Here is a 22,575-nt window from a genome sequence, read left to right on the forward strand (position 1 = left end):
GATTCTAGAAGGCTGTGGACCAGTTACTAATCAGCCATCCCGCCTTGAGCCAGCAGAGGAATACACACAAGCAAGCAACAGGGTGCTAGCATTTGTGCTAAATGGAAACCTCACTATGAAGTTGACAAAACACACTGAATCTCAGAGAGTCTAAGGACAAGCATTTCCTGAGCACATGGACAACAGACAACATACCTCCTGCAGCTGAAGGATTTCTGCTTCCAGGCTCTTCAGTCTCTTTTCACTCTCTTTGGATTGAGCGAAAATCTCATCTCTAGATGCACGAGCTTCTTCTAGTTCACGCTGGTAATCCTTCATCTGTGCCTGGGGTTAAATACAAAGTCGATCTAGAGTATTTCATTGTCAGTATTGTTTCATCGTAAAAAGTATACAGACATAACGAAGATACAGAGAGACCACAGCCTGTTAGCCTGCGAGAATATAGGCGCAAACATGCTGGTAACACGCAAACAAGGAATCTACACCACAACCAGGGGTCACCTGCTGTGTGACAAGCACAAATGCATCAATATAAAACCACATCACCTCAGCATTTGCAGAAGCCACACCTGATCTTTCCATTATAAAGTAGTCAGCATGCAATGAGGAGAAAGCCTTTAATCTGAGAGACCAGCAAGTAGGGAGCCCAGCCTCACAAATGCCTGCTCAACCTGAAGGGAAAGTCAGCCCAGCTGATTCCACAAGAAAGATGACAAACAGGGAAGAAAGGAGTAAACCTAGTGGGTTACGACATGATCTTCACTTAGGAAATCTTAAGAGCTCTACTAAAAAAGCCATCACAGCTAGACTGATAGATACTGGTGAATAAACAGAAGCTGCATTCAACACAAACTTAAAGGACACCTAGAACACATACAAAGACTGTAAGAAGTCAGACAGACTAAAGATGCATATACATAGCAAGAAACAAGAAGCTTGTGACCAGAGGAATTAAATTGATGCGGCAAATTGAGCTACAGCCAACCACTTAGAAGTTTGATTGCCTCTTGCCTTTTTTCTTCTTTTTGTTTGCTTAGAGATATAAGCCAATCCTAAAATTCATATAGAATTGCAAGGAATCCAGCCAGAATAGCCAAAACTGTAGGGAAAATGGGCCAGCCAAAGAAATACAGCCTGGCCTGAAACCAAAGCCAACTCTGCCCCTGGTCAACTAAGCAAGAAACCAACCAATCCTTGAGCACAAGATCTAGCCAATCTGAGCTCAAGGAACTGAAATCTGACCGTCCTGGAAATCTCCCTGGAAAAACCCCGCCCCTAAGAAGCCCTATGTAAGCCCAGCACCTGTTCAGTTTCCACCCTAGTAGAGGCAGCCGCTCTCCTGGACTCTTACCTCGCAATAAACCTCTTGAATGAGGTTTGGGTGAGACCTCCTTTTTCCAGAGAGAAGTAACAACTTTTCACGGCGTGGAGCTGAGCCAAACAGGACTGTAACACTTTTGCTAGCGGAGCTGTAACAACTCTGGGGAAGCCCTCTTCTGCCGGAGCAGAGCTGTTATATTGGGGAAGCCTTTCCCTAGAGCAGGGCTGTAAACTGCTGTGCTTACTGTGACCTGTGCTAGTCCTGGCCGGATTACCAGAATGTATTTCCGGTTTTCTTATTTTTCTCTCCAAGGCAGGGTTTCTCTGTATAGCAGTTCTGGTTGTCCTGAACTCACTGAGAACCGCCTGCCTCTGCCTCCTGAGTGCTGGGATTAAAGGCGTGCGCCACCATGCCTGGCCCAGAATACCTTTCTATCAGAGCTGTAGCTCTCAAGTGCCAGAATACTTGCCCATCCGAGCTGAATTGCTCACAAAAACCAATCACGAAAACAAATGAATCTTTACCAGATCTACTTCCCAATTTCAAACCGCAGTGCAAGCTATAGTAAACAAAACGGCGAGGCAGGAATACAGGGCGGCCACACAGGTCCATGGGATAGGACTGAAAGCCCAGAAATAGACACACGAGTGTGCCAAGATGATCCAGTGGGGGAGCACAGTCTACAGATGGGGTCAGGACAATTGGATACGCCTACCTAGAAAAGTGAAGCTGTGGCTTTAGGTGCAAAATGGGCCAAACCTGAGTCAGAAGCGTGAGACCCCTAGAAGCAGCCTAGAACTAACTCAGCCTCCGAGCTGGTGGTGTAATGAGTAAACACAAAGGGGAAGGAAAACCAGACTCCACCAAAAATTAAAAGTTTGTTTTTCTCTTTCTGAAACAGGTCTCCAAGCCAACCAGGCTTGCCTCACACTTGCTACGCAGCTGAGGCTGACCTTTAACTTCTGATCTTGCCTCCACCTCCCAAGTGCTGAGATTCAGGCATGCGTCAACACTGAGCTCATACATGGAACTTTACCAACTGGGCTATACTGTAACCTCAGCCCCAAATAAAAAATGCCTGTGCTACAGACAGCATCCCCTGGCACAGTGGCACAGCACCAGGTAGAATCACCATGTGAGCTGGCTTCTCAACGTCTTCTCATGTCACAAATGTGCGCTGACAGAGCCCCTCCCATTGTGCACACGCAGAAAAAACAGAAACCATAGTTAGAGCCTTTAAAAATTATAGCCAGAGCATATACAAAATTTGAGTGCTTCAACTAAATCGTTACAGTGCAGCTGAAAAGATACACAGGCAGGCACAAATGACGTCTGTTTTTAAATGTGAAAGAGCAGTGTGCACACAAGATCGTCAACACCATTAGTAAGAAGATGCAAATCAAAAGCACATGAGAGGCTGGAGGGGTAACTGCGGTTACAGTGGTTGCTGCACAAACCTAAGATTCAGGCTTAGGTCTCAGCCCCCACAAATCCGACTGAGCAGAGACAGGAGGATCCCTGCGGCCTGCTGCCAGATCGTCAAGCTGGGACTCAGAACACTAGGTTCAGTGAGGGCACTGAAAAAGCTTTGGCCGAGAGTTGTTGAATGCATGTTCAAGATGTGGAATTACAAGTTAAAGGAGATTTTCCTGACCTTGTGGTCACAGTTCACACCCTTCCCTGGCAGTGCCTATCCCCAGCCATGGAAGAGAGGGGCCGCCCTACACTGACTTGGAATCACGAATAACCTTTCTCATTGTGGCCACAAACTGTGTCATCTGGATACCAGAGTGGTGACTGGCGCGGCCTGCAAGGATGACATCACAGCACTGAAGGAGGAAAGCCACACCACTTCCTTTTGGGGATGTGGCTGGGTGGAAGAGTACTGAAGGTGTTTAGGGACACAGGACCAAATTCTAGCAAAGATGTTCCTCCTGACGACCACTCCCAGTTCTGCCTCAAAAGCAAATCCAATAACCAAGGGGCCAGCAGCTCAGTGTGACGGCTGGGTGCTTGCACTGTCTCTCCCAGCTTCATGGACGGCTTCATCTTGTGTAAAAAGCACATGCTTGGGTCTCCTAAGGCCACGTGACATTGGTCCACGAGGCCGAGCCTGCTACTCTTACCTGAAGTTTGCGAAGCTGCTTGATAACTTCATCTCGGGCTTTGTTTGCAGCCTCAATCTGAGCCTCCAGGTCCTTCAGGTCTATCTCCATCTTCTTCTTTGCAGCCACAGCAAGCGCCCGCTGTTTCCGCTCATCCTCCAGCTCCGCCTCGAGTTCTCGAACCTGAAGGACAGTGCTGGCTTACATTACACTGAGCTCTGGCTACTTTGGCCAGGGGGCTTGTCATTCTGCAGAGGTCCCTGTCACTGAGCAGTCCCTTTGTATTACTAATGGATGAATGTGGTTCAGAAGGTCTTGGAAACCACCACATGGTAGAGGCCATGCCTACTGGGGGACACCCAGAGACCCAAGAAGGAAGACCTCAGGCCCACAGTTTTGGTGACTCAATTAAACAAATGGGATAGGCACACAGAGAGAGGGCAAAGGGCAGAGGACAGAGGACAGAAGGCCAGTGGTCAGACGACAGACCAGCATGCCTGGAGCTGGGTCTAGGGAAGCTAGGTCTGCTCAGTGCTGATATTCAGGCTCCAAAGGTGGGCTCACTCAGGTTTTGGGCCTCAGACCCAGGCTGAAACACCATCTGAACACCAGCAAAGAGGGAGGCTGGCAACTGAGCAGCAGGCAAGGGAGAATGAGGAGCTGTGGGACACACAGATGATTCTGGGGAGGGCGGGAGCAACCTCCCTGCGCTTACTCATTCTGGGGCTTTCTCAAATCAGCGGCACCATAGGAGTAGGCCAGTACTAGTTACCCATACTCTGTGTGAGGCGGAGGAAAAACGCTCTTTGGCATTTCAATCCAGCTCTAATGGCTACAATGAACTGAAAATACCCCATTGAGACGGGAGCTGGGGCAGCTTGTGAGTTCCTGGGGCTGTGCCATGAGCTTCCCCATCTGTCCTGCTTTCCCGTTCATTCAGGAGTATCCGGGACAGCAGTGACCGGGGTGATCTTGCAGTGGGGATTCTGAGCAATCACTTGTCATGACTGGGAAGTGACCAGCAAGGCGCTGCAATGGAAGCATTGCACCACTGTGGGAAGGGAGTGCTCTCTGGGTGAGGGAACAGGGTGAAGATAAGGTTGGGGAAGGGGCAGGACGGCTTCCACCAGGATGAGAGGTTCTCACCACCCGTGTGACCACAGCTACAGATCTGGGCCTGCTGAGTCCAGGGTAACAAGAGACTCCTTAGGTATAGTAACTGCCCTGAACTTTCTCAAGTGTGGTTTCAAATATGTCTACCGATTCTTGCATGATTGTCTTCAGAGTTAGAGCCTGAAGTCCTGTGTGTGGGCTGGACTGGGGACTTACTTCTGGAGAACAGGATGGAGGGGTGAGGCTGTGATGCTGAGGGAGAATGTAAAGCTTTGTCACTCATACTGGTTTAATAAATCATACTGATGGGCCAGTAGCCAGACAGGAAGTATAGGTGGTGTGACCAGACTAGGAGGATTCTGGGAAGAGGAAAGGCAGAGCCGCAGTCATCATCCAGACACAGAGGAAGCAAGATGAGAATAATGCCTTACTAGGAAAAGGTAACAACCACATGGCTAAACATAGATAAGAATTATGGGATAATTTAAGTTCTAAGAGGTTGGTTACTAATAAGCCTGAGCTAATAGGACAAAGAGTTTATAATTAGTATAAGTCTCTGTGTGTTATTTGGGATTGAAAGGCAGAGGGACCGGGTAGGATAGCAACTTCTGTCTACTCTGTAAGGTGCAGCGCTCGCTGCTTTCTGGGGCCTTTCACTCTTGGGACAGTTGTCTCCACAGGACACTCAAACAGCCTTCAGCCAGGCTGATGACAGGTGGTGAGGCCCCCGCCCATGCTGGGCAGGTGAGGGCGTGTGAGCAGCTGCTCCAGCACAGCCCAGGCCACCAGATGATGCCCGGGCCACCGGCTCTCACTGCTCACAGAAGCAGGACACTAGAAATGTGGCCTTAACTCACCAGGTTTGTGTAACTTACCCAACAATAAAGAACCAATCAAGTTGATATTAATGAAATAAAATCAGTAAAGTAAAATTAAATATAAATTAAGACTACTTGTTCCCATGAATTCCAAATGACACTTAAAATATCCAAAATTTGTTTTCAAAGTAAACTTCAAATATATATACATATTCATATATATGTACACTCACATAAATACATACATATGTACATACACATATAATTCTTTATAAAATTTAAAAATCCTAAGATTCATTATAAGTTTAAAAAATTATCACCCTTTTTTTTTCCCTAGTAAAGAACCCTTTAGGGGCTGGGATGTTGCTCAGTGGTAGGTAGGGGGCTTGATTTCAGCCTGCTGGGGGTTGGGGGTGGGGTGTGATTTAAGGAGGCCACGGGACCTCTCTGCTGGGCAGTTCCCTCCCTCCCCCTCCCTACACCTGAGCACCCTGTGGCTTTCCTAGCCTTGTGACAGCCTAGCCAAGCAGCAGTGCCACTGGAGAGAGATCTAAACCAGCGACAGTCAAGCCCTTCAACAGTCAACGCTTTCTCCAGCTAATGCTTCCCAGCGTGAACTACAGGGCTGACTGCCATCAGCATCAGGGCACAAGGTGGGCTCTGTCTGAAGGCCACGCCCCCACAACCCACCTGTTTCAGCAGCAGCCGCTTCTTTTCCTCATTCTGCTCATCTCTGGTCTGCAGGTCCCTCTCAAACTGGGCCTTCATGGCCTGCATGTTGACCTCCAGGCGCAGCTTGGCATCCTCAGTAGCCTGGAGCTCGTCCTCCAGTTCCTCCAGCTGGGTCCTCATTTCCTCCACCTGTTGCTCCAGGGCCCGCTTGGACTTTTCAAGCTCGTGGACCTACGGCACAGAAGCATTGGTGAGCACTGGGGCGCAGAGGCTGCTCTTCTCTTCAGACACGGGATTTAAACTGCACTGTGTTCACACTGGAACGTCCCATGAGTGACAGGGCTCTGAGACTAAAGCGCGGGTCGGCGTACTGGGTGCCGGGGCGCCTGCCTGCTGTTGAGGCTACAAGAGCCTCAGAAGAGATTACTCACGCTGAAGGCTCATGAGCAACCCTGTGATGGAGGGGGTTTGTTAGAAAAGCAAGGCCCGATTCTCCTCTCAACAGTGTCCTCCACAGAAGTGAGTCTTGAGCCTGTCACTGTACTGAGTGCTCCACCTCCTGACCCAGCTGCCCTGCCCAACCTCCTGAAGCAGACCTAAGTGTTCTCACACATTCCATTTGGGGGCCATGGTCATGTTAGCTTGCAGAGGCGAGCAGAGGAAGAAGTAGGGAGTAGCCCTTGGCAACTCAACAGTCACAAAACCCACAAGAGCGTGTGAGAATTGGTTATAGCAAAAACAATGACTACAGAACCACTACCGCGTTTTCCTTCCACTTTATAGGGTGTGTCTGCCCTGGCTAGCCTCTTCCTGACCCAGCCTCTTCTGCTCTCTGCAGAAGGCCCAGCAGGACGAGGACAGTTTTCCATCACTCACTGTGTGGTCAGATGGCCCATGCCCCGCGCAGATGACACGTGCTCTTTACAGCGGGCCTCCCACTTTTCAAAGCCAACAAAGCAGGCAAGACTACAAAGCACACATCAAGATGGCTATGGAGCACAGGACTCCTTTTCCAGAATAAGAATGGAAGCCGGGAGAAGAGCCAGGCTGGGACCTCACTCTGTGACGCTGCCACTCAGGTACTGAGGGAGGCAAGAACAAGCATGGGGACTCCTGGGGAAGGCACACATGGGAGAACAGATGGAACTTTCTAGACTGTAAACCTGACAGCGGTCGACACCCTCCAGGAAGCACTCAGGCCTCATGGGGAAGGCCAGGTGAGAGCGGCATGTGCTTCAGCTCCCACAAACCTCCGACCCGGGGGACCTTGCAGTGTTTGGGTTTGATAACACTGTGTTTGGGTTTGATAACAGATGTGCGATCCCCTTCTTGAGAGAGCAGGGCGGGGCAGGGCAAGGATAAACTTCTAAGGGCTGCGGCAAGAATTCCACATCTGGGGGCTGGAGAGATGGTCTCAGCTGTAAGGAACACTGTTCTTCCAGAGCCCCTGGGTTCAATTTGCAGCCCACACGGCAGCTCACAACACCGGTTATTCTAGTCCCAAGGGATCCAATGCCCTCTTCTGCCCTCAAGGGCATCAGAGACATATGTGTAGACAATATACTCATACATAAAATAAATAGATTTAAAAAAAAAGAAGAATTCCATGTGCCTTGACCCAGATGATGGAAAGAGATTGGCCCCTATCTGCCTACAGGACAAGGCTCAAGTCGGCTTTGCTATGGGCCTGTGTCCCCAGGTCCTTGCTGCCGTGCAGCCACGGACAACTTACATTCTTCCCCACATCGTCTTTGGAGCTCATCAGGTCTTCCATGTCTGCTCGGAGCTGCTTATTTTGCCTCTCGACTTCCTCCTTGGCCTCCAAGGCTTCTTCAAGGGCCCGCGCCAGGGAGAGGGCTTTAGTTTCTTTCTCTCTGGCCTCAGCTTCAGCCCGGTCCCGCTCTTCTGCATAGCGAGCAGAGACGCTCTTCTCCTCTGCCAACAGCTGCGCGAGAACAGACGGGCACAGTGAGAATGCCCCTCACTCATGGTGCAGGCTTGCTCACCCTAAGACCACCACAGGCTGACCATCCCCACACGGACTTGCAAAGCTTTCTGAACGCCAACAATGCCCTCATGTAATAGGCCACAGTCAAAGCACAGAGTGTACAGGCCCGAAGTATGGGTTTATGTGAAACATGAATGAATTTCAGGTTGACACCTGGGTGCTGCCCACCGCATATCATATAGACACGTTCCCAGGGGAGACACTCCCAAGCCTGACACAGTGCTCATGCCAAGAACTCTGTACGGGGGCTATTCTCTCTCATGCATGGTGCAGGATCCATGGCCTCTCATACTTTCCTTCTTATGTTTTCTCAATGCTGTATCAGAAGTATTGCTTTTATATAGGGAAAGATTTCTTAGACCAAAACCAGAGCTAAAGCTTCCTCAGGATGTGGGGTCTCAGGGGCCTGGGACACGGGTGCAGCCTTCACCTGATCGAACTTCTTCTGTTTCTTCTCCAAGTTGGAGACGATCTGGCGCTGGTGGTCCAGGTCCACCGTCAGGTCGTCAAGTTCCTGCTGCAGCCGGTTCTTAGTCTTCTCCAGCTTGTCGTAGGCTAGCACCTTCTCCTCAAGCCGCTGGCTCAGCGCCTCCACGTCCTTCAGCAACTTCTTTTTGGCTTCTTCCAGACTCTCAATTGTCCCCAGGTCATCGTCCACTTTCTTCTTGGTGTCAGCCAACTAGGTTTTGGGTAAGGAAAAAAGGGTCAGCATAAGAATTCATCCGAATTTGCATTTCAAGAACAAAACCCCTCATTTTTAGTATTATAACCCAGCACTGAGAAGTGGAGGCTGGAGAAGGAGCCCTTGGCTCAGCCGACGTTACAACCTTAGGAAGAGGACATCAGCGTTTGGCTGGGTCAAAGAAAAAACACATCAGCGAGCTTAGTTTAGCGCAGCCTCATTAACTGCCCCAGATGCAGCGACAGAATCCCACACGGCCAGTCAGCCGCAGCTCCCTGCACACATCTAGGCCACCACTGCTCCTGGGATACGCACCTGGGACTGCAGGGCCAGCAGCTGCTTTTCTAGGTTCTTCCTTGCCTCCTCTTCCTCCTCCTGCTGCTCCTGAAGGCTGCTCTTCTCCTCCTCCAGCTGCCGGATCCGACTGCTTAGGTTCAGTTTCTGGCGAGTCTCCTCCTGAAGGAGCTCCTGTGTATGTAAGAGTGAGTGCAGGTTAGCCCATCATCAACCCTAGAGCTCCAGTATATGTAAGACTAAGTGTACGTTAGCCCATCATCAACCCGAGTTCCTGTGTGTAAGAGTGAGCATAGGTTAGCCCATCATCAACCCTGGCTCAAGCCCCACCAGAAAAATGACGAAACTCAAATAAACCTCTCTTGACAATTATGTCATAAAAAGAAAGTTCTTCTGTGGACAAGAAATGCCTAGTGGCATCAATGAACAGGCAAGACCATTTTGTAACCGTCTATAACACAAACCCCGCTCAGAGCCAGCTCTCACCCAGGCCCAGGTGACACCACTGCCTTCCACACATCCCTGCTGTGGTCCCCTCTTTTGTACTCCCCCGCCCCAACCCCAGCATTTGGCAGGCATTTCTCTTTCTGATCAGTCCCGGCCATCCCACTATCATTTTTCCTTTCTATTTTGAGCTTGACTGCTTCCCCCAAATGTAAATAAATGCGAGCACACCTTTGCTGCTTTTAGACTTGAGCATTAGTAGTGGCATTATAGGGCTGTTGCCTCCTCTGGTCTCCCTGACAAGGCTGTGCCTTGCCACAGGGTCTGCACTGGGTGCTGAACTTGTCCCTAACAGCTTAATTCTTCTGCTCTCTACCCGAGACTTTTACCCCCATCCTGAGCCCCTCACCTGACCATGTTTGTCTCATCAGCTGCTCCACCTCAGAAATGCAATGAGCCACATTCTGGGCACACAGGGAACATTCTGACAGAACTTCAAAGATCTATTTTATTCTCGTCCTATCCATTGGCCAAAAGTTATATGTTTCCAAATCCAGCACATATACCCACTCCGTCCCTTGCTCCCCCAGCATACCTGTGTGTCCTGTAGTTGAGACTCGAGACCAGCTGCATCCTTAGCAAATTTAATACCTTTCTTCTCGGCTTCTTCCAGAAGGGTCGAGACATTATCCAGCTCATTCTGCAAGGAGGTAAGGATGAAATTTGGTTCCACAGTGAGAATAAAAAATGCCCTAGAGAACACAGTGCATGCGTGTGCACATGTGTGTTGCTTCTCTGTGTGTGTGTGCGCTCATGTACGAGAACTTTAACTAGCACACTCAAGGAATGCTTACCACCTGGAGGCGTGCTAAAACCTGCTCCACAGCCACCTCACTGCGGCCTCCCTCTGAACGGGCAGGGGTGCTTCAATGCCATGCCCCTGTCTGTGTTTACTTTCACCACAAACAGACAAATAACGAAGCTACATCTGCTGGAAGTCACCGCTGCTGCTGTGTGAAGCGCCTCTTTGGGTCAGCAGGCGTGTTCTGTGTTAATCGACATTAGGCACATCGAATTTACATTCTTACAGAACTTGAAATTTTATTCAAGGGACTCAAAAGGAAATAAGCACACTAGTAATCAGCCAAAAATTCCTTCAGCTCTTAGAGCTAAGGCATATATTCAGAATGAAAATAGAGTTGTTGATGGTCAGACTTCAGGAATAATGTGGTGTTCCCCCCTTTCCTCCTCAATGAAAGATGTCTCCAAAAGGGGCAGGAGAGATGCCTCCCAGAAGATCTGGGTTCAGTTCCCAGTACCCACATGGTGGCTCCCAAAGGTCTGTAACTCCAGTCCTAAGGGAGCCAGTGCCCTCTTCTGGCCTTGGTGGGCATAAGGCACACAAGTGTTGTACAGACATACATGTGTGGACAAAACACTCATTAAAAACAATAAACAGCTTAAAAATATTTTCTAAGAAGAGAAAAAAAAAAGTCCCTGTGGTCTAAGATGTCTTTTTATTTTATTGTTTTGAGCGCCATGGACACAGGAGGAATCGGAGAGGCTCAGAAGAGTGTCCTCATTTGTCTCCTGCTGTACTGCCACAGAGGAGCACGGGAGGACAGACACACTGCCCAGCCATCAAGACAGCCTCCTTCAGAGACCTTTCCTTTCACTGCTCTGGGGGACACAGTGCTGAGGAAGAGCTCTGGGGCTAAGAAGGAACTTCTGCCTTTCATCGGAGCTCTGAAAAGGGGCAGAGAGCAGGCCCTTAGCTTCCATGACCTTCAGCTTTCTTGCCTAGCACGTGGAGCTGGTGTGAAGAGAAAATGGGGGAGGCACCTATGTCCACAAGAACCTAGTGATGCCAGGAAACACTGATGTTGCTCACCTTGCCTCTGGGCCACGCAGAGTTCAGATGCTGTTCCTAACATCCCTTCAGAGAGCTGTGTGAATCCACACACAGGCACATGCAGTTACTTTGCACACAGCAGGCCAGAGGCTGTTCTCTTTCAAAGGCCTGCTCGTGACATCCCTGGCCAGGATGCAGAAACTTGGATTTCAGGTGGGGTCCTACAGTTCCCTAAAAGCTAAGCATGGTCCACTATGCTTAGACTATCTGAGCAACAATATGTCCGTGTGGAGCACCTGCTGTCCCTGCAGGCAGAGTGCCTACACGACCCACCTCACCAGTGACCTGCCTGCCACTTGTTGGGCATCTGATGGGATTCCTGTCACCACCCTGCTGGAGGAACTGAGCGCTGCAGTGGGCCTGGGCTGGAGGTTCCCAGGCCACAGCTGGCACCACAGGCTCCGTTAGGTCCAGCTTCCTTTCTTGTCCTGTGTTCCCTCACTGGAGCAAACCACTGAACCACTGGGAGACCCTGAGCCTCTGCGACGTCATATTTTGTTCAGAGCAGCAGCAGCAGCATAAGCATTCTTCCAAGCATCTCTTCCAACCAAAGACTCAGCTGTACGCTGCTTTACTGGCTGCGCTGATGCCTGCTACTAGACCCTGACGGTAGCTCCAATCAGATGCCTTTACATGCACCTCTACAGCAAACAGCTTTAAAGCTGAACCTGGGTGGACCTTTATTTCTCTAGGATAAATGAGAAAGACACCAATTTGGGGGGTCCCAAGAGTATTTCGTTTTATGGCTTACAATACACAGATATCTAACTGGGAAAAAGAAGCTGTACCAATTTATACTTTAAACATTTGGGAGTAAAGCTTTACTAGACTAGCAGAGAAGACAGACGTGCTGAAAAGCACTCGCCTATAGCCACAGTGGACAGCAGCACGAGGCAGGGCTAAACGACGCACACATCTTCCTTAAAGCAAGGATGATTATCTCCATCAAACAGACACTCACTGCCATAGTTGCCATAGTTACCTGTGATGGCGCCTTCCAGGTACCTAACAGAACATACTAGACTCCAGCTTACCTGTAGCTTGTTTGCTTTCTCGGCCAGCTCCACCCTGAGCCTGTCACCTTCTGACACCTTGGCGTGGAGCTCCTGGACCTGGGCGTCCAGCTTCTTCCTCTTGTGCTCGGACTCAGCCTTGACCTGCTGCAGCACCTTCACCTCACACGCCAGCTCCTTGTTGTCTGTCTCCAGGCCCTGCTTGTTCTTCTCCAAATTGGCTTTGAACTGGGGGGAGGGGGAGAGTTCTTTAGCACCTGTCTTACAACGCCCCCTAACAATCACTGCTTCCGTGTCTGCAGACTCCTGCGAGGTACACAGTGAGCTGCAGTCACATGTGCAGGAAGAATGCACGCCAACACCCACTGTCCTGAGCAGCCAGGATTCTGGATGGGGAAACCTTGCGCATTGTTGGAGCACTAACTATGGACTGCGAGGAGCTCACTGTACTGTCTTCTTGTCCATTTCTGGCAGAAGGAATAAACTCTGTGCACTGAGTAACAAGTTGTCAGTTAAGACATTTTTCCAAATGTTCTAACGAGCCTGAGTTTGGAGCAGGTTGGGTCTCTCTGAGCACAGCTGAGGTTAGAGATGACACTACCCAGGGCTCTGTGGCCACAGGACATGGCTTTAAGTTGCCTTCCCACTCACTAGCTGGGTACCCTAGTTTATGCTGCCGAGCCTCAATTTCCTTATTTTTTAAGCGACAATGACAGGTCACCCTACAGTGCTGAAGCCAAGACTCTCAGCAGACACTGGCCCTCACTTTACCGCGAACACCATCCCCCTGCACAGTGAAGGACGGCCTGTAACTAAGCAGGAAAGAGAGAGGAACGGAGGCAAAGTGACAGGAAGTCAAGGAAGCCTGTGGGGGAGGATGAGGACGGCCACCCATCCTGGACGAGACTGAGAGGTGGAGGGAGCACATGGGCGGGGTGAGAACAGCGCAGGCTGGAGAGAGCAGGGGCTGGCACTGGAGCAGGGCTACTGGCCTCCGCTGAGTGGCCGGCAGTGTGCTACAAGGGCTGGGAGCTAGCTGGGATGGCTAGATGGAATGGCCGAATGGGTCTGTCGGGCAGATGTGTGTGTCTGTGAAAGAGAGAGGTTCACTGGGACTCACCCTTTTAGCCTGTTCCAGTTGCTCAGAAAGCTCCTCCAGCGCCGTGGCATGCCTCTGTCTCATGTCCTGGATTTGAGCTTCGTGGTTCTTAGTTTCGTCTTCGAGCGCCTTTTTCAGCTCTGCTACTTCCTGCTCACGTTTCGTGCTAGGGTACATTACGTGAAGATCAGAAATGGCTAACCGGTTAAATTAAAACTACTTGCTGTTTATGCTTAATGTAAATGTATGCACGTCCTTTGACAGATACCAGACAGGCTGTTTCCAGTAAGAGGGCATGCTCACTACTGTGGCATTAGAAATCCTTCTAGACAAGTGAACCTGCTGTCCTGCTGCTGACTTAGAACCATTATCCACCGTGATGGCCATAAGGGCTGTCAAGTCCTTTTGTGTGTCTGGCTTTACATGTACATCAGACTTCTGCAGCGGCTAAGGTCTGAAGTTGAACTGGAACCCTCCACCACATCAAAAGGCAAGTCTCCTCCTCGTCAACTTCATGAAGTGGCTGCAGGGAAATAATGCTTGCCCTTCAGCTGCAGCTGGTGAGGGGCAGGGCCAGCTCTCCTGCCTGCCAGGGTAGGGTAAGGGGGCATCTCTTCCTTGTCCACGCTGCTGCATGACAAGAGTAGTGAGGCCAGCGCTCCCACGCTCACGCCCCAAGCGCTGGCTTACCCGTTTAATGTTTAAATCTGTCAACCTGAGTATCATGTCTAAGTACATGGCTTAGAACCTGGAGTTGCAAGACAGCTCTGTGTCACATGGGAGGTCCCTGGACTACCCACCTCTCTGTGGACCCCACTCTTGCTAAGACCTACGCTAGCTGTCTTGATTGCCGTGAGCCCCACAGTTGCCCTCAAGGGCACCTATGAAGACTTGCTGTTTGCTTTTGGACATATAGCTCATGTCAACTGCCTCCCACTGACGTGCTCCCTCAGTGTTCTCACCAGAGGGCAGAGGTCACTGCCATGAAATGTCGTCTAAACACAAGAGTCATCAAAGCTCAGTTCAGTCATCAGTCTCATTGGCTCAGAGACTTGGCCTGCTCTCTGCCAGTGCAGAGATCACTTCAACATACCCGGTGGCCAGCGTCCTGCAATCAGACTTCCAGCAAACCTGGCTACCAGTTCATCACCTTTTCAGTTTGATCCTGGTGTGAACTCTTTAGTCTCATCTCTCCCCAGATTCAACAACTCGCTGGTTTTGGTAAATGTGCACACATCGTTTCAGGGTAGCCCAGGGTAGCTCTACTTCAGACTTGTGGCACCCATCCTGTCTCAGTCACCCAGGTACTTGAAATTGAAGGTGTGAACCATAAGCAGTATAGTTTTATCTTTTCTTTCTTATTTTAAAGATTTATTTAGTTATTACGTACAGTGTTCTGCCTGCATGTACACCAGATTCCATAGATGGTTGTGAGCTGCCATGTGGTTTGCTGGGAACTGAACTCAGGACCTCTGGAAGAGCAGGCAGTACTCTTAACCTCTGAGCCATCTCTCCAGACCCTAGTTTTATCTTTTCGAGAGATGAATGGGAGAACTGATCATCTAAGGGGCCAGAAGCCTGACTTGGTGGTTAAGAGTGTACAAGGCTCTTGAAGATGTCCTGAGTCCGGTTTCCAGTGCCTCCACCATGTGGCTCACAACTGCATGTAAGTTCAGTTCTAGGAGATCTGAGTTTTAGGCTGTTCAGGCATTTGTACATCTGCACACATGGGCATATACCTCAACCACCATTAAAAGATAAAAAAATAAAAAAGGCCTTTGGAGAGTGAATACGTCTACAATTTTAGTTAGACTTTTATAAAGCAGAACCTTGGAAAAACAGGCCAGAACTTAAAATGCTAATGCATGATCACAGCCCAAATCTTGGGCGATGCGCTGGGCTGGCCACTGGTGTCTTTACCAAGTGCTCCTGAAACCCTGCTCTGACCTCGGTCTCACAGTTCTCCTCAGCCAACCTGCTGTCTGTCATTCTCCCCAGGGCCTGGCTCCTGGTCAATGAGTAGATCTAGATGTCACACCCTGACCCTCCTGGGAAGGGGAGACCACAGCTTCCTTCTGGGTGCTCCTCCTGACTCCTGTATTCAAAAACACTTCCTCCAAGTCAGGTGGTGGCAACATTCTGGAGTTAGAGATAGGCAGATCTCTGTGAGTTCGAGGCTAGCCTGGTTTATAGAGCAAGTTCCAGGACAGAGAAAACCTATCTCAAAAAAAAAAAAAAAAAAAAAAAAAAAAAAAAAAAAAAAAAAAAAAAAAAAAAAAAAAAAAAAAAAAACAAAACAAAACCAACACACACAATCTTCTGCCTCCCTCCCCAAAAAAACCCTACTCAAATGACCTCTCCATCTTCACTTTATCCAACACTGCAGCCTCCCACCAGGGCAATGGTAGCTCTTCCATCACCCACATCCCGGGGCCACTGGCAGGTGTGTATGTGCGTGTACACTTGCATAACAAGCTGAACCACTAGCCTAGTAGGTGTGAGATCCCTTCTGCCTGGATTTAAGGTACCTGGAAGGAGCAAGCAAGAGCCAAGACAGCAATGGCCTCATAGATGACATCTATGTCCCAGTGCCTAATCTGAGCTGCCTAATCTGAGCTGTGACTTTCTATGGGCTGACAGCTATAGGTTCCTACCTGTGAACCTTCTCATGCTGTGTCTACCTATGCATGTGGGTACAGCCCCTGCCTGGCTCCTGGGGGAGGAGACACTGCCTAGTACACACCCATGCTTGAGGGCTGCACTTGCTCAGCAAGCACCCTCCTCTGAGCTGCCTCTCCAGGCTTTTTACCTATCTGTACCTGCTCCTCACCTGCTCTCGACTTCCACTGTAGTGGCAACTGTAGTGCCAGCAGGGGCCAGGCCACTCCATCCATCTTTCCCTCTGGATCAGTCCTTGTCCTCTATAAATCTCTTTGCGACCCTTCTGAGTATGGGTGCCCCGCCCCTCTGACCACATCTTTCAACCTGCGGTGTGGTCACAACCAAAGCTACATCATCACCAGGCTCCCCGTCATCCTTCCGAGGGGAAGCAGGCTATTGGAACGACATCCTGAAGGAAAACCCAGCACGGCAGCCCCTCACACTCACCGTAGCTCCTGCTGAGCTGCGGTGGTGTCCAGAGTGTCCTCTAGCTCTGTCTTCAGGGCTTCCAGCTCCTCACTCAAGTCCCGCTTTTGCTTCTCAGCCTTGTTGCGTGACGCCTTCTCAGACTCAAAGTCCTCCTGGAGCTCAGCGATCTGCGCCTGCAGCTCCCGCACAACTTTAAGTGCGTTGTTCTTATGCAGCGTCTCATCGTCGCCTCTGTCAAAGATCCAGGCACAAAGCACTAGGTGGTGCTGGCTGGGCCGCGTCTTCTCTCTGACCACACCTCCCCTCCCCTGTCCCCCCGGGGGGCCTGCTGGGTGCAATGGTTCCCAGGTATTTCCAAACTAACAGTGGGCGTCAAAGTGAGAGGTGTGTTCCTCTACTTTAAGACGTCCTCTGAGGTGAAATGTTTCGGTCAGAACACGGCTGGAGCAGGGCTGTCCCAGCCGGAGCAAATCTATGGTCAAGGCCTGCAACCCTCACGCCTTCAGTTTCCCCTTTCTTTGGCACATCTTCGTACTCACGCATGGTTTCAGTGTTGGCAGGGGTTTCTGATGGGGAACAGTACTTAATTCTAGAGTCGCCCAAGTGAGAGGCCAGCTTCCAAGACGGAAACTATCTGGCTGGACTCACAGGGAGAAGGCCAGCGACATTTTTAATAAGATGTTCTTCTTTCTCTCTCTCTCTCTTTCTTTCTTTTTTTTTTTTTTTTTTCAAATTTGAGACATGGTCTCATTGAACCCAGGATGACTGTTACCTTTTGATCCCCCTGCCTCTACCTCCAGGCATGCACTTTTAGAATTAGTCTTTTGCAGTGCTGGGGTCAGGCTGGGGCTCTGGGCACGGTAGGCAAGTACTTTACCAGCCGAGTTACATCTCCAGCCCCATTACAAGTTATTCTGAGTTAAAACATGCTATAAATTAAATTAAGCTCCAAGACCATGTAGCCAACTAGTTAACTCTTTAAAAATGAGATATTGGATATAAATAAACATTTGAAATGTTTTCAATATTCCGAATGGCTTTGGACTAAATATCAGATCATGGACTAAGAGAGGAAATATTTTTGAAATGTTATTTCCTCCAGTGTTCCAAAACACACGGAGACTAATTTGTAACCCACAGGAAAAACCATCTGGTGTGGTAAAGGAGCTGGCTCTCTGTGTGACCCTCCCAGGACTCTGAGATGTGACAATCATCTGGAAGTCTAAATATTGACAGTGGTTTAAGAGACCTTACTGCCGTGATATAAACTGTGTACCGCTGGGTTTTCATGAACATGTGTCATAACTGACTTTAAAGAAACCACATCCTGTTCCCTGGGGCTCTCTGATGCTCCCAGACATGGCCTGAGATGCAGCAATGTGGGCCTGCCCATCCAGCTGTCCCCCAGAGTGTGTGGGCACTGCAGACCTGGCCAGCGCGCCCTGCAGCTCCTCCTCCTTCTTGGTCAGCTGGAGTTTGAGCTCATCCACCTGAGCCTGCAGCTCAGCAATCTGGTCCTGCAGGTCGGTGGTTTCCCCATCCAGCTTCCGCTTGGCCTTTTCCAGTTCCTGTCGAGTTTTCTCCTCCTTCTTCAAGCGTTCTGCAAGGCAAGACAGAACAGGGAGTGGATGTGGTCACTGCCTTGATAACCCAAGTCAAATGCTTGGTCATCTGAGACCTCCCAAGATTGGCTGGGGAGAGATCAATGATTGTGTGGATAGAAATTTAAAGAGAAATTGGGTCATGTCTAACCATGCCTCCCTTTGTGGAAGGAAGTTCACACAGTTAAGAGCCGAGGAGATCTGGAGAGTGAGCTGACAGGGAGGCCGTACCAGTCAGTGCCTAGCCCTATCCGCTATCCCTAAGAAACACTGGTGAGATAGGAGTGGTCAGAGGCCACGCATCTCCCCAGCCTCTCTGCTACAGTCCCTTAATAAAGGCTGGGGACCAATTCTGCTTCCGTGGATTGCTCCTGCAGTGTGACCTGTGAGTCCTGCAGGAGCTCTCTGCCACGAGCATGCCCCAGGGTGACTGAGGGAGACATCTGCCTCATGGGCACCTCTTTAGCAGAGGGCACAAAGGGAGCAAAGAATACAAAATAAGTTTATCCTGACATTCTATCTTCTATCTATACCAACCAACCGGAACCACCGCCACCACCAAAGCCAAACCAAACCCAAAACAAAACAACTGCTGTGTGGCAATGGTCTGTACCCTATCACTTGTATTTAATAAAATGCTGATTGGTCAGTAGCTAGGCAGGAAGTAGAGGCGGGGTGAAAATGAGAACAGGAGAATTCTGGGAAGAGGAAAACTCAGTTTGCAGTTGACACAGAGGAAGCCAGACACAGAGTAAGCAAGACTGAATGCCTCACTGATATAAGGTACCAAGCCACGTGGCTAACATAGACAAGAATAATGGGCTAATTTAAGATATAAAAATTAGTTAATAAGAAAAGCCTGAGCTACTAGGTCAACTAGTTTATAATTAATGTAAGTCTCTCTGTGTTTCTTTGTGACTGAATGGCTGTGGGACTGGGCATGACAGAAACCTTGGTCAATGAAGAATACAAAAACAAAAACCTTCCCCAACCCTGAAGTTTTCTTAAAAAAAAAAAAAAACAAAACAACAACAACCCTATTTTTTCCCCTGTTGTAAAAGTATGCATTAAGAAAGTGAGTGGGAGGCTGGGCAGTGGTGCACACCTTTAATCACAGCACTCAGGAAAGAGAGGCAGGCGGATCTTTGAGTTCAAGGCTAGCCTGGTCTACAGAATAAGTTCTAGGACACCTAGGCTGTTACACAGAGAAACCCTGTCTCGATAAAGAAGAGCAAGCAAACTAGAGGGTGCACCACTGAGGGCCTGAGCAGAAGCAGCACACACTGCTGCTGGACCAAGGACAGGACTTATATGCCCTCCTCTGCGTCTGCAGCCATCTTGATCCTGACATCACTTCCTCCAGAGCTGCTGACAGTTACTCTCTGAGCCTGGTCAAGCCCTCTGTGAGGTATCACCCGGGCATTTCCAAGCAGTGCTTATTAGACAAATGCCCAGAACATCAGTGGCCTACAGAATGAATTTCCATCCTGAGCAAGTCATCAAAGTCAAGTTTAAATAAAGGAAACCCATCCTGATTCTCTTCCATCTAACCCTACACGACATTGCCTGTAAGATCTACCTTAACAATGAAGTTCTCAACACAAGCAGTCACCTTGCCCGCTTCCAACGACTTCTGACCCAAGCACAACCCCAGGACTCCCGAGTCCCTGTCCTGAGCATCTCTGCCTGCACCAACCTTCTAAGTCCGAGATCATCACTTCTTGCTTGTTTCTGACTTTAGCCAAGTTTTTTGCCTTTTCTTCCTCCTCAGCCAGCTGAGAGGAACACTCAGCAATGCGATCTTCCATGAGTTTCTTTTCCTAAGTAGAAAAACAATCTATTTCAGAAAAGACATGCAAAATCACACCCTGAGTTAGGGATTACTGATGTGAGAAAAAGTGGGTAACTGGGCCCTGCTGCTCCAGGGGCTGTATCCTCACAGGGCAACTGGTCCGGTGCCTGCCTTGTGCTCAGAGCCTGAATACCAGGTGAACTACAAGCGGCATAGACAGGACAGATTGGAAAAGGCTGTAAGGACTTTTGGCTAAATGGTGTCTGTCTTCAGAGCTGCAGACAGGAAGCCTTACAGAGAAAGTAAATGCAGCTACAATTCTCCAGGATTTTCTCGCCCTCTCCTTGCCTGCCTGAAGCCACATTCGGGGAGTGTGCCAAGCTCTCCCCTGGATTTCAGCAGCAGCACTCACGGAAATGCTCTTACTTTGATGAATTTGGAATTCTGGTCTTCAAGAAGCAGAACCTCCTCTTCCATTTTCTTGATTTTGGCCTCTGCCGTCACCTTCTCCAGCTGTAGCTTCTGCCGGGCCCCCTCCTCCTCATCCAGTTGTTCTTCTAGGTCCTGGTGAAGAAAAGCCTACATCAATCTCCCCAGTTCCTCTGTCAGGTTTAGCCACACGGCAGGAGCTCACAGGAGAGACAACATGCTCGTGATCTATGTTCAGTGGGATTTGGAAGTATGAGGCAGATATTAGCGCCCTCGCAAGCAAAAGTACAAACTGGGTCAATCCTTAAGAAGCCCACATGGCAGGCTCTGCAAAAATGCTTTCAAATATAACTGTAGGAAACTGTCACGGTGATTTGGATTTAAAAAAAAAAAAAAAAACCAAAACCCTATGAGCTGTGGGGAGCAGCAATGGCTGTAACTCCAGCACTCAGGAGGCTGAGGCAAGGGAGTTGCAGGTCAGCAACATCAAGCCAAACAAGTACAGTGCTGCTTCTAATACCAGGAAAATTATGGGAAAAGCCTTAGCAATTAAGCTTTGGTACCTGTGAGATGGCATAACATACAGTAATTAAAATCCACACTGTACAATTACAGTAACGTGGGAACTATAAATGGCTAACAGCATGGCAAACACAGCCGGACTGAGTGAATCTCTAACGTGCCTATCTTTACTCACATCCTACATTACTGGATATGATAATAAACATGTGTTAGTGGACATGGTTGTACATGTCAACCCAAGAATAACTTTGCTTAAAGGATTTAACTTATGGTTAATTTCAGAATAAATACTGTGAGGTGTAGCGATGACTTCTCTTGGAAAAGGTCCAAGTGCATCTCCAGGGGCAGAGTGCAGCACTACGGGCCTCCGTGCCACCGAAGTGTTCCAGGAGTCAACTCAGGACCCAGCTTCATGGGGACCCCCACCTTCCTCTTTTGGCTTATTCTAAAGCAAATCCCAAGCATGCTACTGCATCTGCAAAGCCTTCAGGCTGCAGATCTGAAGAAAATAATGAAGGCTCTTTAATAAATCCAGTTGCTCGTATCAAAATCTATTATGAATCTCACAGACTGTGACTAATAGGCCTGGTAACCCTCCCCTCATCTCTAGGTTGCTCTACCTTCTCTCCTCTCCCAGCCATCAGCCCCTGGCTCCTGGGTTTTATTAACTATTCCTGGACCACATACTCACAAGGTGGCAAATGTTCCTGCAAGAGTCTGCTGCTGGCTTGTGAAGCAGTGGTGGCAGCAGGAAACAGGGAGATGTGTGTGTGCTAGGGCACAGACAGGATGCCCACTGCCTGCCACCTGTCTGGGCATTCACCATGTGTGAAGCTGTGCTCTGTGACTACAGCTTCTACTTCAAGGCACCAGGGCAGGGCTAACTGTTCTCCACCAGCGCTGCACATCTCTTAGGAGACGCCCGTGTAAGCACTGGACTGACAACAGGAAGAACCACCATGCTCTAAGGAGTGCTCCAGTCAGCTTTCTGACTTTTGAGTCTCCATACTGTAAGATGCCAAATCAGAATACATAGAATTCCTAATTAAAATAAACCCATGTTTGGAAGAAAAAAAAAAAAACCTAACAAAAAAAACCTTGTTAACTGGGGTTCAGACAAATGGCTGGAACACATGGCCTATTCTCAGTAGACACAGGAGTCTACATGCTCAGCAGACCCCACAGACAGTGCTTGGCTGTACAGGCACCTGAATGTGCGCTTGCATCTTTTTCTTTTCATTCTGGAGGATCTGGTTTCTCTCCTCCTCCTCCTCCACCCTGGACTCCAGGTCATGGAGAATCTCCTCCAGATCCTGCTTTTTGGCAGCGAGTCTTGCTCTCATCTCTTCTGCTTCAGCAAAGAGCTCGGTCTCAGCATGAAGCTGTTCTGCAAGGATGTTCTTCTCTTCCAGCAGCTGAAAACACAACACAGGGTCAATGCTATGGCTCGCCCAGGGTGCACACACCACAGACTCACCACGGTCTAGTGCCATGGCTCATCCAGGGTGGACAAACCACACAAACTGACCAGAGTCCAACACCATGGCTCGTCCAGGGTGCACACACCAACCAGACTCACCACCATTCCAGCAGCCAGTGCCCGCTGCCTCAGACACAGCAAGTTAAAAATAGGGGACACAGAGAGACCCTGCCTCAAAAC

General features: G+C 49.4%; 1 protein-coding gene across 1 annotated transcript in view; it reads right to left on the reverse strand.

Moving 5' to 3' along the window:
* The window catches only part of Myh10 (myosin heavy chain 10), a 123,727-nt gene that overhangs the window by 6,751 nt on the left and 94,401 nt on the right, over positions 1–22,575 (reverse strand). The window contains exons 22-35 of the mRNA XM_050162456.1: positions 22,124–22,330; positions 20,391–20,528; positions 19,869–19,992; positions 18,000–18,171; positions 16,590–16,802; positions 13,503–13,647; positions 12,404–12,610; positions 10,053–10,157; positions 9,035–9,187; positions 8,468–8,716; positions 7,762–7,974; positions 6,048–6,260; positions 3,448–3,609; positions 196–324 (exon numbers count right to left, since the gene is read on the reverse strand). Of these exons, the coding sequence (XP_050018413.1) occupies positions 196–324; positions 3,448–3,609; positions 6,048–6,260; positions 7,762–7,974; positions 8,468–8,716; positions 9,035–9,187; positions 10,053–10,157; positions 12,404–12,610; positions 13,503–13,647; positions 16,590–16,802; positions 18,000–18,171; positions 19,869–19,992; positions 20,391–20,528; positions 22,124–22,330 (2,430 nt within the window). The remainder of the gene's footprint in view (positions 1–195; positions 325–3,447; positions 3,610–6,047; positions 6,261–7,761; positions 7,975–8,467; positions 8,717–9,034; positions 9,188–10,052; positions 10,158–12,403; positions 12,611–13,502; positions 13,648–16,589; positions 16,803–17,999; positions 18,172–19,868; positions 19,993–20,390; positions 20,529–22,123; positions 22,331–22,575) is intronic.

The sequence above is a fragment of the Alexandromys fortis genome, unplaced genomic scaffold (assembly GCF_014885135.2).
Source record: "Alexandromys fortis isolate MF-2015 unplaced genomic scaffold, M_Fortis_MF-2015_v1.1 scaffold_84, whole genome shotgun sequence".
Taxonomy (NCBI): domain Eukaryota; kingdom Metazoa; phylum Chordata; class Mammalia; order Rodentia; family Cricetidae; genus Alexandromys; species Alexandromys fortis.